Source organism: Gracilinanus agilis, chromosome 1 (genome assembly GCF_016433145.1).
Source record: "Gracilinanus agilis isolate LMUSP501 chromosome 1, AgileGrace, whole genome shotgun sequence".
Taxonomy (NCBI): domain Eukaryota; kingdom Metazoa; phylum Chordata; class Mammalia; order Didelphimorphia; family Didelphidae; genus Gracilinanus; species Gracilinanus agilis.
The window spans coordinates 207,031,785-207,048,982 of record NC_058130.1 but is presented as its reverse complement, the minus strand read 5'-3'; the positions used below and the strand labels follow the sequence as shown (position 1 = coordinate 207,048,982).

Here is a 17,198-nt window from a genome sequence, read left to right as displayed (position 1 = left end):
GAGTTTTCCTTATTTGAGGAGGGTCCGGATGCTTGTTTGTTCTCCTCCTCTGTTTGCTCGGTTGTCTGGATTTTCTCTGTGTAAAAGCTGTCGAGTGTTAAAGACTTCTTCTTTTTGTTATTATTCTTTCTCTTCTGAACCTCCTGATGCTGATGCTGAGTAGCCATCATTAGCCCAGCAGCTTCTCAGCTTTATCCTAGGGCTCAGTGTCTGTTCCCAATCTATTGGCTCCTGAGGTCTGAATTCTGGTTTTTTCCAAGGTCAAGCCCCCTGGTGGGCCCTCTTGCTTGATCCTCTGCTGGAGGTTTCTTTACAAGTCTCAGGGCGCTGCTTCCACAGTCGTATACCCGTCTGCACTGGTTCCCCACTTAGGCTTAGTTCTGCCTCCACCCACGCCTCTACTCAGCCGGCACTCTGCGCGCCCAGCGTCCTGCTCCGGCGCGCGCTCAGATTTCGCGTGCTTTTTTTGACTTAATGGGGTCCTAAGTCTTGCTGCTGTCAGGAACAGGTCCCGGAGCTGCTGATGACTCGATGGGTGCCCCAAACTTGCTCTATTTCTTTTTAGCTGGGTTCGGAGCTATAGGTGAGTGTGGAGGGGGTGTGGGTGGGGCGGTTGCTCAGCTCGCGATTGAGTGAGTGCGAGCCCTTTTTAGCCTGGAAATGTCTCGATTCCACGTACCTTCCACGCTGTGCCCTGTTGTGGGGTTCCTCCGTTCGTCTGGACTTGTTTTTATGTCCCCTTGAGGAGTTTTGTATGTTTCGGTCAGGAGAGGTTAAGAGCTGCTTCTTACTCTGCCGCCATCTTAACCCGGAAGAGTCTTCCTCATTTTTAAGCCCAGTGATTTATCCACTGTGCCACCTAGGTGCCCCATACTATATTTTAAGGATGATTAAAACAGTTGTTATGAGAGCTATGGCTTAATCATTTTCATCTTCGTCAGAGCAAGACAGCGTTGCCAATATGTTTTTCTCATTTGTTGCTTCTTATCAGAGTTTTGATAAATGCTCGGTAAAGGTGCTTTGGGGAAACAAGAGTAAAATTAACCAGTAATTTCCCTTTCCCCTGTTTTTTTTTTTTCCTGTTGTTAAGACATCCGTATGGAATTTCCTATTGTAGGAACTTCCTCCATTAATATGAATCAGCAAGTCAGTCTTGGAGTTTCCTGGGGCACTGAGGGACTAAGCGACTTGCCCATGACTGCATAACTAGTATGTGCCAAAAATAGGATTTGAACCCAGGTCTTCTTGGTTGTAAGAGCAGTTTACTCACTACACCAGGCTATCTCTGATCTATAAAAAGTTTGAAACCCTGAACTTAGTCTACAGACAATATCTTCTAAATAACTGAGCTAAGTGTAGCAATGAATCATTCCTTTGAATCCCTTTGAATCATTCAGTTGTTATTTTTAAGTCAGTCCAGGCGATTCTGATTGAGTGTCATAATTAGGCAATACAAACTATTAATTATCTTCTATGTGCTAGGCACCTTGCAGAGATGTGAAGAAAAACAAAAGAGAGTATCTGCTTTCAAGGAGCTAATTGTCTAATGGGCATCACTAAGCTAAAGCTAAAAGGTTAGAAGGTGAATTTTATTTGCATTTTTGGAAGGCAGTTTGGTATAGTGGAAAGATAAGTGGAACTACAGTAAAGAAGAGCCAGGCTCACGTCCCACCCATGACTCTTGCAGCGTGATTGTAGGCAAGTCACTTATCTACTCTGAGTCTGGTTTTTCATTTTTAAAATGGGGTGCTTACACTATTCGAAGCTGATATCTGAGAACAATCTTCAAAATCCAACGTTTCAGTGAGAGGCTCAAATAAGATCAAGAATGTAAAGTGCTATATAAACCTTAAAGCTTGTATGAATGTCTGTTAACATCATCACTATTATTACCAACAGGTTCAAGTGTCCTTCTTGGCAATGGTTTAGCCCTCCTCCTATCTTCCACATTGATTCATATCAAGAAGCAAGTTGAGTCTTTCTCTTAGGGGAGATTTTTTTCATAAAAATCTCATTTTTATTGATCTCTTTTATTTTTTCTTTAACTTTTCCTCCTAATCTATCCTCCTCTCTTCCTTCTGCTCACAGCATACACATGAGGGATAGGCCTATTCCAAAGACATAAGACCTTAAGACAGAGGTTTTTATTCTGGAGTCTATGGGCCCATGAACAGATTTCAGTGGATTCATGAAATTGAATGAGGAAAAATTACATTTTTATTTCAACATAATTGATTTACTTTGTAACGCTATGCATCTTATATACTTAAAACATTATTCTGGGAAGGGGTTCATAAGCTTCACCAGACTGCCAAGAGACCTATGGCACACACAAAAATATTCAAGAACTCAATTCAAAATATTAAAGCCTTGAATAATTGCCTACCACCATCTTACTACCCAGGGACTCCTCTTTTAACTTTAAAGATTCTTCTGAGAGGAATGTCATTACTTGTCATCAGTGTCAATGTGATTTAATCCTTAATTGGAAAAACCTCAAAACAACTTCTAACTTAGTTATCTCCTGGTTTTATTTATTTAGACTTTTGGTTTAAATGGAAATTTGGATTCTGCCATCAACATGGCTAAAGGAGAGAAGTGGAAATGGATCCGGTCCATCATCTCCCCAACATTCACCACTGGGAAACTCAAGGAGGTAAGTATGATGTTATCTGTTGCCAAAGCTTACCCTCAAAGAATTTTGGAATCACAAGGATAGATGGTGTTCACAAAGACTGAGGATGACTGTGTCAGATTCCGTTATAGCCTCTCTCTGTTTGCATCCAGATTTTTCTCCTCCTTTCCGTGATCTTTTTTTCCTTTTCTCCCCTCTGCCAATAACATTAAACTTCTGATTCTAACTTCTCAATAACATTGACCATAGATAACATTTATCTTATGTAAATTGAAGTATACTATCTATCTATCACAAATATGTGTAAATGGGAAACAAAGTTAAAACCTTTCTAAATTAGCTTATTTAATGAAAATGGACAGAGGAAGAAATGGTGCAGAACTTCCATTTCAAAAATGCAATTTTGGTAGCATTGTTGTCCACAACTCCACTATCTTTTTAGGAAAGAAAGAAAGAAAGAAAGAAAGAAAGAAAGAAAGAAAGAAAGAAAAGAGAAGGAAAAGGAAGAGAAAAGAAGGGAAGGAAAGAGTGTTATTTGGAATTGTGCTTGGTCATTGTGTTGATCAGTTGCTGTGTCTTTCAAATTTGATTGTTTTTACAATTTTTTTTTACAATTTTTACAATAACAATATTGTTATTGCACCAATTATTCTTCTAGTTCTGTTCCTTTCACTTTGCACCAGTTCAAACAAGTCTTCTCAGGTGATTCTTTTTTTTAAAATAATTTTTATTTTTTAGAAAAGTTATCATGGTTACATGATTCATGTTCTTACTTTCCCCTTCACCCCCCAACCTCCTCCCCACCCCCCATAGCCTATGCACATTTCCCCTGATTTTAACATGTGTCATCAATCAAGACTTATTTCCAAATTGTTGATAGTTGCATTGGTGTGGTAGTTTTGGATCTATATCCCCAATCATGTCCGCCTCAACCCATGTGTTCAAGCAGTTGCTTTTCTTCTGTGTTTCCTTTCCTGCAGTTCTTCCTCTGAAAGTGGGTAGTGTTCTTTTCCATAAGTCCTTCAGAATGGTTATGGATCATTACATTGCTTCTAGTACAGAAGTCCATTACATACTATTTTACCACAGTTTATTGGTCTCTGTGTACAATGTTCTTTTGGCTCAGCTCCTTTCACTCTGCATCAATTCCTGGAGGTCTTTCCAGTTCACATGGAATTCCTCCAGTTCATTATTCCTTTGAGCACAATAATATTCCATCACCAGCATATACCACAGTTTGTTCAGCCATTCCCCAATTGAAGGGCATACCAACATTTTCCAGGTTTTTGCCACCACAAAAATTGCGGTTATAAATATTTTCATACAAGTCTGGTTATCTATTATCTCTTTGGGGTACAGACCCAACAATGGTATGGCTGGATCAAAGGGCAGGCATTCTTTTATAGCCCTTTGAGCATAGTTCCAAATTGCCAGCCAGAATGTTTGGATCAGTTCACAACTCCACAAGGAATGTATTAATGTCCCAATTTGGCCACATCCCCTACAACATTCATTACTCTCCCCTACTATCATTTAGCCAATCTGCTAGGTGTGAGGTGATATCTCAGCGTTGTTTTAATTTGCATTTCTCTAATTATTAGAGATTTAGAGCAGTTTCTCATGTGCTTATTAATAGTTTTGATTTCTTTACCTGAAAATTGCCTATTCATGTCCCTTGCCCATTTATCAATTGGGGAATGGCTTGATTTTTTATACAATTGATTTAACTCCTTTTATATTTGAGTAATTAGATCCCTGTCAGAGTTTTTTGTTATAAAGATTTTCCCCCAATTTGTTGTTTCCCTTCTGATTTTGGTTGCATTGTTTTTGTTTGTACAAAAGCTTTTTAATTTAGTATAATCGACCATCCCATTCACATTCAGAGTTATAATTATCAGTTGTGTATTCCCCAACATTTTGGTATCCTCTCTTAGTTCTACCCCTTCTTCTTAGGCTATTTCCTTTTAAACCAGTAATTTGTTTTAATCCAGTAACCCTTGTCCCCTCCCTTGTGTTACTATCCTTTCTACACCCTCCCTTGTTATTACCCTCTTTTTATTTTTAAGGCCTAATGAATTCCCTCTCCCTTTTCCTCCCCTCCCTTTTTTGACCTCCCCACTCCTCTGCTCCCCTTGGTTTATCCCTTCTGACTTTCTCAGTAGGGTTAGATAGAGTTCTATATCTCAATGGATATAGCTACTTTTCGCTCTCAGGGTTAATTCCACTGATAGTAAGGTTTAAATATTACCTCTTAATTCTCTCTTCCTCTCCTTCTTATAATAGTATTCATCCCCTCCCCTTCCCATGCCCTCTTTGTGTGTAAGAGAATATCCTATTTTTCTTATTCATTCAAGTTTCTCTTGGTGTTCTCTACTATTCACCCCCCTCTTTCCCACCCACCCCCTTATCATCTTAGACCATTTAGTACTCCAACCTCTCCCTGTGAATAATTCTTCTAATTACTATAATAGTGGATACTATAATAGTGAATAGAGTTCACTACAGAGAATTACACATAACATTTCTCCATATAGGAATACAAATAATTAGATCTTATTGAAGCCTTTAAAGAGGCAAATTTAAAAATTAGAGTTTTTTTTTCTGTTTCTTATTTACCATTTCATGTTTCTCTTGGTTTTTGTGGTTGGATATAAAACTTTCCCTTTAGTCCTGGTCTTTTCTGTGCAAATACTTGGAAATCTTCTATCTTGTTGAATGCCCATACTTTCCCCTGGAAGTATATGGTTAGTTTTGATGGATAGGTGATCCTTGGTTGTAGACCCAGTTCTCTTGCCTTTCTAAATATCATATTCCAAGCCTTGAGGTCTTGTAGTGTGGAGGCTGCCAGATCCTGTGTGATCCTGATTGGTGCTCCTTGATATCTGAATTATCTTTTTCTGGTTTCTTGTAAAAATTTTTCTTTTACTTGGAAGCTCTTGAATTTGGCTATTATATTCCTAGGGGTTGTCTTTTCAGGGTTTAGTGTAGAGGGCTATGGATTCTTTCAATGTCTATATTGCCCTCTTATAGAACTTCAGGGCAATTTTGCTGAATAATTTCTTTTAGTATGGAGTCCAAATTTCTATTAATTTCTGCTTTTTCAGGAAGACCAATGATTCAAAAATTATCTTTTCTAGACCTTTTTTCTTGATCTGTCAATTTCTCATTGAGATATTTCATGTTTCCTTCTATTTTATCAGTCTTTTGACTTTGTTTTATTTGTTCTTGTTGTCTTGAGAGATCATTGGCTTCTACTTGCCCAATTCTTGTCTTTAGAGACTGGTTTTCTGCTATATTATTTTGATTTTCCTTTTTGATTTGGTCTATCCTGTTTTCCAGCTGTTTGATTTTGGTCTCCAATTTGCTTATCAATTCTTTTGATTTGGGGGCATCTTTTTCTAATTGCCCAATTCTAGCCTTTAGAGACTAGTTTTTGGCTATAATCTTTTGTTTTTCCTTTTGAATCTGGTCTGTTTGGTTCTTCAAAGCTTCCAGCTGGTCATTTCTGGTCTTCAATTTGCTTATCAATTCATTTGATTTCTGAGCCTCACTTTCTAATTGCGAAATTCTGCCTTTTAAATGGTTATTTTCTTGCAGGTTCTCTACCATCTTTCTCATAATCTCAGATTTGAACTCTTCAATAGCTTGTGACCAGTTTTCATTTTTTTGGGAAGGTTTGGATATGGTTACTTGTTTGTTCTCCTCTACTATTTGCTCTGTTGTCTGGATTTTTTCTGTGTAAAAGTTGACGAGTATTAAAGATTTCTTCTTGATCTTTCTCTTCTGGAGTTCTTGTCTTTGGCTTGCCATTGTGAGCCATGTGCCCTCAAGCTTTATCCTCGTGCCCAGGGTCTGTCTGCACTCTTTAAGCTCCTGAGGTCTCAGGTCTAGTTGTTCTCAGGGTCAAGCCTCCTGGCGGTCCCCTTGCTTGTTCCTCTGCCCAAAGCTCCTTTAACAGTCTCAGGGCACTGCTTCTACAGTTGTGCACCCCTCTGCACTGGTTCCCCATTCAAGGTCCACGCCTGAGCTCAGAATCCACGTCTGCAGCTGTGACCACACCTATGCTCAGGGTCTGTGTTCAAAGTCCATGCGTTCTTTAGCCTCTTGCTGCTCTCAGGAACAGGCCCTAGTGGTCCCAGGTAGCTGTCAAGGACTTAATGGGTGCCCCAAATTTTCTCTAACTTTTGTGCACTGGCTTTGGCACTGTAGGTGGTGTGGGGGGGGTGGCAAGGGGGTTGCTCAGCTCACATTTTAGTGAGAGCTGTTTCACCCCTTTATAGCTTGGAAATGCCCCGATCCCACGTACCTTCAATGCTGTGCCCTGTTGTGGGGTCCCTTCGTTCGTCTGGATTTGTTTTTATGTCCTCTTGAGGCGTCCTATCTGTGTGGGTTAGGAGAGGTTAAGCAGCTGCTTTTTACTCTGCTGCCATCTTAACAAAGAACTCCCTCAGGTGTTTCTCAATCCATCACCTTCATCATTTCTTACAGCACAATAATATTCCATCACATTCACATACTATATTTAGTCTTTCTCCAATTGATGAGCATATTCCGTGTTTCCAATTCTTTGCCACTACTAAAAGAGCTGCTATAAATATTTTTGTACATACAAGACCTTTTCCTCTTCCTTTGAACTCTTTGGGGTAAAGACCTAGTAATGGAATTGATATCACTGAATCAAATGTTATACATATTTTAATACCTTTAGGAAAAACTGCTTCCCAGAATGGTTAGATTAGTTCATAGCTCCACCAGCAATGCATTGGTATACCTATTTCCAATCCCATCATACTTGACTCTGTGCCCAAACTCTCCTTCTAACCTTCTATTCCAAGTCTGTTTAACAAACATATTGAACATCATCTGTGTGCAGAGAACCAGCACAGGGCATAGGGCATTGTAGCATCATTGATTTAGAATAGAAAGAAAAATCCTATTGGCCATTGAGTCCAATCCTTTCACTTAACAAGTGAGGAAACTAAGGAATAGATCTAAGTCCACATGGAAAAGAGGCCCCCTTTGTCATAGGATATTTATCTCTCTGCAGAAAGGAGAGGAAGACATTCTTCCTGGAAATGATGGTGGTTGTGAAGCATGTGGGTCTTTACTGAAGCATAAACCTCATCAGTTTCCAACTCTTCCTGTTGGTATGGAAGAAAAAGAGGAAATAGTGTAAGAAGCAGTGATGGGATTAAAATTTCATTTTCCATGGCAGGCATGTCATACTTCCAAGTTGCAAAACTAAATAATTATTAAGTCTCTTCTTTAGTGAAGATGCAGGAAATAGGTACACATGCATGTCTGGTGATATTGTCAGTTGTTTTGCTCATTTGGGGGAATAGTTTGGTAATACATAAAAAATTACAAAATGGTTCCTACTTTTTAACCAAGTAATTTTAACTTGAGAGGCAACATGATATAGTTGAAAGGGGATTTTATGTCAGAAGGACCTGGGTTCATGTTACAGATCTGCTGCTTACTATCTATGTGATTGAAGCCAAGATATTTGATAACTTTGAGTCTCAGTTTCATCATCTGTAGAATTAGGAGGAGGGAAGATTGGTCTGGAATATTCTCAAAGGTCCTTTCCACTTTTGAATTTGTAGTTCTATGTTTCTTAGCAGATAAGAGATTTTTAAGAATGAACACTTCTATTTTTGTCCTAAAGGCCTTGGTTTCTTTTTAAACACAAACAACAAAACATTTAAAAAAATTAATAGGTATTTATTTACTCACCTTCTCACTCTACCCCTTTATTTTTAAAAAAATTCTTATTACAAATATGGATAATCAAGCAAAATCATTTTACACATTGGTGATGCCTCAAAATGTATATTTTAGTCTGAATCTTGAGTCCACATTTCTCTGTCAAGAAGTGAGTGTTATGCTCCATCATCAGTCTCATCTAGTTATATAGGTCATTGAACTGATCAGTTTTAGTCTAAATTGTTTGTCTTTAGCATGTTTTTATAGGTTAAAGTAATTGTTCTTGTCTTGTTCTAGTTTATTCTCTATCATGCTTTCTTTTCGTTTTATTGCATCTCTTCTCAATTATCCTTCATTTTTTTGTATTAGCATTGTCAATCAGTCCTATCGTTTGTTTCTTCGGTGAGATTTGTCCCAAATGGATTTAAGTTTTTCCCTTCTGTGTTTTCTTTCTGCTGTACAATTTATAAATTCAGCCTTCGTGATTCTTGTTTATTTCTTGAACTAGTTGAGAGCATTCTGCTGACTTTCCTGCTCTTTTGGTTATATACAGGGTCTTCTGCCTCATCAGGTTCGATTGATTTTCATTTTCTGGAAATATTTCTTTAGAGATGTTTTAACTCATTTAGATAATTTAGAGGTTCTAATCCCTTCTATTATTGATATTTTTTCCATTTGTTTATCTGCTTGTGTTCAAAGTCTTTAACTTTTCTTCCTCCTGAGATCTTTGGTAATGTTAATATTTTTAAAATTACATTCCCTATACTTTATGACTCCTTTCCCCTTTGGAGTTGGTATCCTTGTTTTTGAGGCTGGTCCTCAAAACTTACTTTCATTTCACCAAATTCATTTTCTGTTCCAAGTGGCTTCTGGGTAGATAGACCTGGCCACACTTGGATGACATTTCACCCCGTACACTCTCCCATACCCACACACACTTACATCTTTTTTTCAGACCTAGTGAAGACATACAAAGTGTTCTAGCCCCCTACACTCTGTTCTTTGGCTCTCTGATTGAGAATTGTAATTTAAACACAGAGTTCTATCAAATTGTCAGCGCAGATAGAGTAAGTTTCCTGATTTGCTATAGCTGCACTACTCTTTTCATAGAGTGGGAGAGTTGAGAGCAGAGTTAAATTCTATTACAAGCCTCTAGGTCAGGTTGTCCTGCTGTGTTCATGTTAGGGATTAGGGATTAACCTTCTCTGCTATTTCATAGAATTGGTATCTCATTTAGAATTCTTGATTTATTAGCCAGAGACAGCTGAAATAGTTTTCCTCTCTTGTGCCCAATTCTCATTTTTGAAAGGTTTGAGATGTTTTAAGAGTCAGAGAAAATGTCTAGTCCTCCATCTTGTTGGTCACATGATCTGAAAGTCCACTCTATCAATTCATACAACTCTTCCCTGGTTTCTATAAAATTGCATCTTTTGTAATTTATCATGCATCAAATATATTATATTGTTTTTACTTACCATAACTTGTGGATCAGTTCTCCAGTTAATGGACAGGAATCTCCATATTTCCCAGTTCTTGTCTTTTCTCTCTTCTTTGAGCTCTTTAAGATAGGTCTAGTAGTAATATTGTTGGGTCAAAGAATCACAATTTAGAGACTTTTGGGACATCTCTAAATTGCTTTCCAGAATAGTTTGACAAATTCACACCTCCTCCAAATTATTATACTTGCTTTCTGCCAACCCCTCCCAACATTTGTCACTTCCTTTTTTTGTCATCTTTGGCAATATGAAGTGTGAAGTGGAACCTCAAGGTTGTTTTAATTTGCATTTCTTTAATTATTAGTAATTTGGAGCATTTTTTAATATGACTTTTGTCAGCTTGGATGTCTTCTTTTGAAAACTGCCTACTCATATTCATTGACTTATCATTTTCTTTGTTTATTGATTAAAAGATTTTGTTCTTATAAATTTGAATCAATTCATTATAGATTTGTAAATGAAACTTTCTACAGAGAAACTTGCTACCAAGATTTCTCCCCCCAGTTACCTGTTTCCCCTTCTCATTTTAACTATATTTAGTTTTGTTTATGCAAAATCTCTTAAATTTTATGTGATCATAATTTCAGTGATGGTGAACCTGTGGCATAGGTGCCAAAGATGGCATGCAGAACACTCTCTGTGGGCATGCATGCTGCCCTCCCCCTATCCCCCAGAGTTAGTTACTAGAAAGACAGAGGGCCTGAGGCAGAGCTGCTCCCCTCCTCCTCTCCACTGTACCTGACAACAGTTTTTCACATCGCCTGCCCCTCTGCCCAGCAGCCCAAGGTGAGCAAACAGGGGTAAGGGGGGAGGCTCACTGGTGGCAATGCTGGAGGAAAATGAAGTGCTTAGGCCACTCTCCTCCCCATCTCTACACTCAGTGGGATGTTCCTCACTTCATTGACCCCTTGGCCCAGCAGCCCAATGGTAATGCTTTCTCCCTCCCCTGTACGAGGTAAGGGGGGCAGTGTGGTGTGCCTGGCACTCAGTGGGGGTGGGTGAGGCATGGCACAGGGTTTCTGGGGGTGGGCATGGCACTGGGTCTGGGGTGGGTAGGGTGGAGGCAGGACCCAGCACTCTGTCTCAAAAAGGTGTCTATTTCATCTTATGTGATCTATTTTTCCTATGGTTGCTCAGGATCTCTTCCTCTAGCCCTAGATATGAAAGGCAATTTCTTGCTTGCTTCTCTAATTTGTTTATTATGTCACCCTTTATGTCTAAGTCATATAGCCATTTTAGACCTAAACTTGGCATACAATATGTGATGCTCATCTAAACTTAGTTTCTTTGGATTGACCAAACACTAGACTATTATTGTTTACTTCTGTATACTGTATACTATTCTGTGGCACTGAAAGATCCCTCTTTTTCATAACTTGTGCCAAATAATTTTGATGATTAATGCATTATGGTATAGTTTGAGATCTGTTACTGCTAGGGTCACTCTCTCTTCCCACTATTTTTTTCATTATCTCATGTGAAATTCTTGGCCTTTCATTTTTTTCAGATGAATTACATTATTTTTTCTATCTCTAAGAAGAAAATTTTTGATACTTTGATTAGTATGAAATTAAATACGAAAATTAATTTAGATAACATCATTTTATTTTATTGACTTGGCATACATATAAGCAATTAATATTTCTCCAATTATTTATACCTATATTTATTTCCATAAAGATTGTATGAATTGTAATTGTATTCATAAAATTCTACTTTGTATCTTGACAGATAAAACTCCAAAGTATTTTATAGACTCCCTAGCTATTTTATTTTTTAGATAAATTTTACTGATGTTTTCTGCTTCTTATGTCATTATAATTATCCAAAATTTTACTCCCCTTTCCCTACTCAGAGAGCCAACTTAAATAAAAAATACTACCGTTTTTTGAGAAGAAAATAGAATTAGCATAACTAAATGATACATTGAAATAGCTCCCAAACACAAACAATGTGTAACATCTGTGAACCTTCTACCACCATGACCAAGGTGGGTTGGAGCTCTCAGATATTTCTTCATTCAAATCCTGCTTGATCTTAATAATTTTGTTACATTCACTTTAGAATTTTGTTTTTGCTGTGCATTTTTTTTCTATTTATATTGGTTACAATTATTTTGTGTTTCTTTGTTTGAATTTGACTCTAATTGCTTCAATATGCATCAATTCATGTAAATCTTTCAGCGCTTCTCAGTATTCACCACAAATATTATTTCTTATAGCACATTCCATTATATTCATGTATCCCAATTTCTTTAGCTATTCCATAATTGATGAGTATTTATTTTGTTCCTAATTCCTTGTTATCAAAAAATAAAAAATAAAAGAATTGCTGTGTGACTTTTTTTCTCATCTTATCTTGAGGTATAAACCCAGTAACAGAATCCCTGGTTTAAAGGACATAGATATTTTAATTATTTTATTTGCATAATAGCAATTTGCTTTCCAAAGTGGCTGTATCATTTCACAGCTCCATCAACAGTGTATTAGTGTGCATCCTCCTACAACTTTCTCCAACATTGACTTGCCATTTTTTGTCATTTTTGCAAATTTGTAGGATGTGAGGTGAAACCTGAGGGTTGTTTTGATTTGCATTTGCATTTGCATTCATCTTATTAGTTGTTGGGAGCATTTTTTCCCTTTAGTTGTAAATAATCTATAATATTTCTTCTGAGAACTTTTTGTTCCTATCCGTTGATCATTTATCTACCAGGGTAATGCCTATATTCAGTAATTATTTTAAATAGAATTTCTCTTTTTATCTTCTTCTGATGGGTTTAGTTAGTAATATATAGAAAGACTGATGATACATATGGGTATATTTCATATCTTGCAGCTTTGCTGAAGTTTCATTTTTTAAAAATAACATAATATCTACAAAAATAATTTTGTTTCCTCTTTGCCTATGGTTATACCTTCAATTTCTCTTTTTTTAAATAGAAGCCCTTGCTTTACACTGATCCTATTGGAATTGGAAAAGTCTCTGTTATCCCCATCAAATATGATGACTATTGATTTTAGATAAATATTAAGGAAAAGATCATTTATTCCTTTGTTAATTGTATTTTTCAAAACTGAAATGCAGTTGTGTTTTATTAAAAGCTTTTTTCCTCATCTATTGATATAATCAGAGGACATTATGTTATTCTTATTAATAAAGTCTTTTGTATTTTAAATTTTCATTTTTCCTTTTTGTTTTTTATTCAAAAATATTTAATTTTCTCAATTACATATAATAACCATTTTCAACATATGTTTTTTGAAGTTATAAGATCCAAATTGTTTCTCTCTTTTCATTCCCTTCCCCTTCTCAGAGATGGTAAGCAATTTGAGCTGCGTTATGCATATGTTATCATGCAAAACAATGGCCATTGTCATAAAAGAATACTCATATAAAACTAAAACCACAAAATAAAACCATAAACTAATGTGAAAAGTAGTGTGTTTTGATCTGCATTCCAACTCCAACAGTTTTTTCCTCTGGAGGTAGATTGTATTCTTTGTCATCAGTCCTTCAGAATTGTCCTGGATCATTCTATTGCCAAGAATAGATAAGTCTTCTTCAGTTGATTTTTATACAATATTGCTATTACTGTGTACCATGTTTTCCCAGGAGTGCGTATTTCACTCTGAATCAGTTCATGTAGATCTTTTCAACTTTTTCCAAAATCTTCCTGATCACTGTTTCTTCTAGCAATATATACCACAATTTTCAGTCATTCCCTGATTGATGGGCATCCCCTCCATTTCTAATTCTTTGCCATCACAAAAATCATTGCTATAAATATTTTTGAAGAATTACGTTCTTTTTCCTTTCTTATGATTTCTTTGATATACAGACCCAGTAGTGGTATTCCAGGATCGAAGGGTATGCACAGTTTTATAGCTTTTTGAGCATAGTTCCATATTGCCAGCCAGAATGGTTGGATCAGTTCACAACTCCACCAGAATGCATTTAGTGTCCTAATTTTGCCATATCCCCTCCAACATTCATTACTCTCCCCTTCTTTCATTTTAGCCAATCTGCTAGGTGTGAGGTAATACCTCAGTGTTGTTTTGATTTGCATTTCTCTAATTATTAGAAATTTAGAATACTTTTTCATGTGCTTATTGATACTTTTGATTTCTTTATCTGAAAATTGCCTATTCATGTCCCTTGCCCATTTATCAATTGGGGAATGGCTTGATTTTTTATACAATTGATTTAACTCCTTGTATATTTGAGTAATTAGACCCCTGTCAGAGTTTTTTGTTATAAAGATTTTTTTCCCAATTTGCTGTTTCCCTTCTGATTTTGGCTGCATTGTTTTTGTTTGCACAAAAGCTTTTTAGTTTGATATAATCAAAATCATTTATTTTACATTTTGTAATTTTCTCTAACTCTTGCTTGGTTTTAAAATCTTTCCTTTCCCAGAAATCTGACAAGTATACTATTTTGTGTTCACTTAACTTATTTATAGTTTCCCTCTTTATATTTAGGTCATTCACCCATTCTGAATTTATCTTGGTGTAGGGTGTGAGAGATGTTGATCTAAACCTAATCTCTCCCATATTGTTTTCCAAATTTCTCAGCAGTTTTTGTCAAATAGTGGATTTTTGTCCCAAAAGTTGGGCTCTTTGGGTTTATCATACACTGTCTTGCTCATGTCACTTACCCCAAGTCTATCACACTGATTCTCCCTTCTGTCTCTTTGCCAGTAGCATACCGTTTTGATGGCTGCTGCTTTATGTTATAGTTTGATATCTGGTACCGCTAGACTACCTTCCTTCACATTTTTTTCATTATTTCCCTTGATATTCTTGATCTTTTATTATTCCAAATGAACTTTGTTACAGTTTTTCCTAATTCAGTAAAGAAGTTTTTTGGTAGTTTGATAGGTTTGGAGCTAAATAGGTAAATTAATTTGGGTAGAATGGTCATTTTTATTATGTTAGCTCGTCCTACCCATCAGCAATCAATGGCTTTCCAATTGTTTAGATCTAGTTTTAATTGTTTGGAAAGTGTTTTGTAGTTGTTTTCATATAATTCCTGTTGTCTTGGTAGGTATATTCCTAAGTATTTTATATTGTCTAGGGTGATTTTAAATGGTGTTTCTCTTTCTACCTCTTGCTGCTGTGATGTGTTGGAGATATATAGAAATGCTGATGATTTATGTGCATTTATTTTGTATCCTGCAACTTTGCTAAAGTTATTGATTATTTCTACAAGCTTCTTAGTTGATTCTCTAGGATTTTTTAAGTAGACCATCATCCTATAATTTTCTTAAAATAGAATGAGGTCTGGATTCTTAATAGAAATCTAAACTAATTCAAAATAAAATATTATAGGCCATGTATAATTTTTCGACATGGGCTGAAGACTATTTTAGTTTATTTTTAACTTTTTGTATTGGTATTCATCAGAGATATTGATATATAGTTTTCTCTGTTTTGACTTTAATTTTGTATATATAAATATATATTTATGTAAATATGTATAAATAATCTTTGTAATATTAGTTATAAGCACCTTATGTCATAAATACAGTTTTTTTCTTAATTTTGCAAACAGTTTATGTGAAATTGTAATTTATGCTTTGAAAATTTTTTAAAATTCACTTATAAACCCAACTATTCTCAGGATATTTTTAGTTGAAAGTTCACTTGTGACTATTTAAATTTTTTTCTTAATTTGGTCTATTTAAATTCTCCATTTTTGTTGGGCATTTTATATTTTGTTACTCATTCATTTAATTTGACTTTTTGTTATGTGGTGTATTATGGGAGAAATAGTTTCTAATCACTTTTATTATGAAATCTTTTAATTTTTAATACTGTTCATATGATTTTACTTTATTAGAAAAATCGAATAAGCTTATGGTTTATTTTATTCCTCCCCCCAAAAAAAACTAGTTCCTACTTTTATAGAGTCATTGTTGTCATTGTAATTTCTTTGTTTGCTTTCGGTTTTTAAAATCTCTTCTTTAATTTTCAGAGTTTTTCTTTGGTACTTATTAGAATTTCAGAATTTCTTGATTTTCTGTTCTTTTGTTGACAAAAAATATTTAGAAATAAAAATTCTCTGTCAAGTACTACTTCTGCTGCATTCCTTCAATTTTTTCTGTTGTCTCATCATTTTAATTATCTTTGACAAAATTATCTATTCTGTCAAAGATTTGTTCTCTGAACTACCAATTCTATAGTATTGTGTTATTTTGTCTCCAATGAACTTTTTTTCAAACATTTATTAATATTCATTTTTAACATGGTTACATGATTCATGCTCCTCCTTTCCCCTTCACCCCCCACACTCCCCCCACCCATGGCCGATGCACATTTCCATTAGTTTTGTCATGTGTCCTTGATCAAGACCAATTTCCAAATTGTTGGTAGTTGCATTGGTGTGGTAGTTTCCAGTCCACACCTTCAATCATGTCCACCCCGACCCATGCGTTCAAGCAGTTGTTTTCCTTATATGTTTCCTCTCCTGCAGTCGTTCCTCTGAATGTGGGTAGCATTCTTTACCATAAATCCCTTAGAATTGTCCTGGGTCATTGTATTGCTGCTGGTACAGAGGTCCATTACATTCAATTTTACCACAGTATATCAGTCTCTGTGTACAATGTTCTTCTGGCTCTGCTCCTTTCGCTCTGCATCTGTTCCCGGAGGTCTCTCCAGTTCGCCTGGAACTTCTCCAGTTTATTATTCCTTTTAGCACAATAGTATTCCATCACCCGCATATACCACAGTTTGTTCAGCCATTCCCCAATTGAAGGACATACCCTCCTTTTCCAGTTTGTTGCCACCACAAAAAGCGCAGCTATAAATATTTTCGTACAAGTCTGTTTATCTATGATCTTTTTGGGGTACAAACCCAGCAATGGTATGGCTGGATCAAAGGGCAGGCATTCTTTTATAGCCCTTTGAGCATGATTCTCAAATTGCCAGTCAGAATGGCTGGATCAGTTCACAGCTCCACCAGCAATGCATTAATGTCCTAATTTTGCCACATCCCCTCCAACATTCATTACACTCCCCCTCTTTCATTTTAGCCAATCTGCTAGGTGTGAGGTGATACCTCAGAGTTGTTTTGATTTGCATTTCTCTAATTATTAGAGATTTGGAACACTTTCTCATGTGCTTATTGATACTTTTGATTTCTTTACCTGAAAATTGCCTATTCATGTCTCTTGCCCATTTATCAATTGGGGAATGTCTTGATTTTTTATACAATTGCTTTAACACCTTGTATATTTGAGTAATTAGACCCCTGTCAGAGTTACAGTTTTTTCTAATTCAGTAAAGAAGTTTTTTGGTAGCTTGATAGGTATGGCGCTAAATAGGTAAATTAATTTGGGTAGAATTGTCATTTTTATTATGTTA

At 36.1% G+C, this 17,198-nt stretch overlaps 1 protein-coding gene across 2 annotated transcripts in view; it reads left to right on the top strand.

Annotated features, from left to right (window-relative positions):
- LOC123231171 (cytochrome P450 3A24-like) overlaps positions 1–17,198 on the top strand; it is an 81,591-nt gene that overhangs the window by 36,008 nt on the left and 28,385 nt on the right. For both annotated transcript variants that reach the window (XM_044657418.1, XM_044657420.1), the window contains exon 5: positions 2,543–2,656. In XM_044657418.1, coding sequence (XP_044513353.1) covers positions 2,543–2,656 — 114 coding nt within the window. The remainder of the gene's footprint in view (positions 1–2,542; positions 2,657–17,198) is intronic.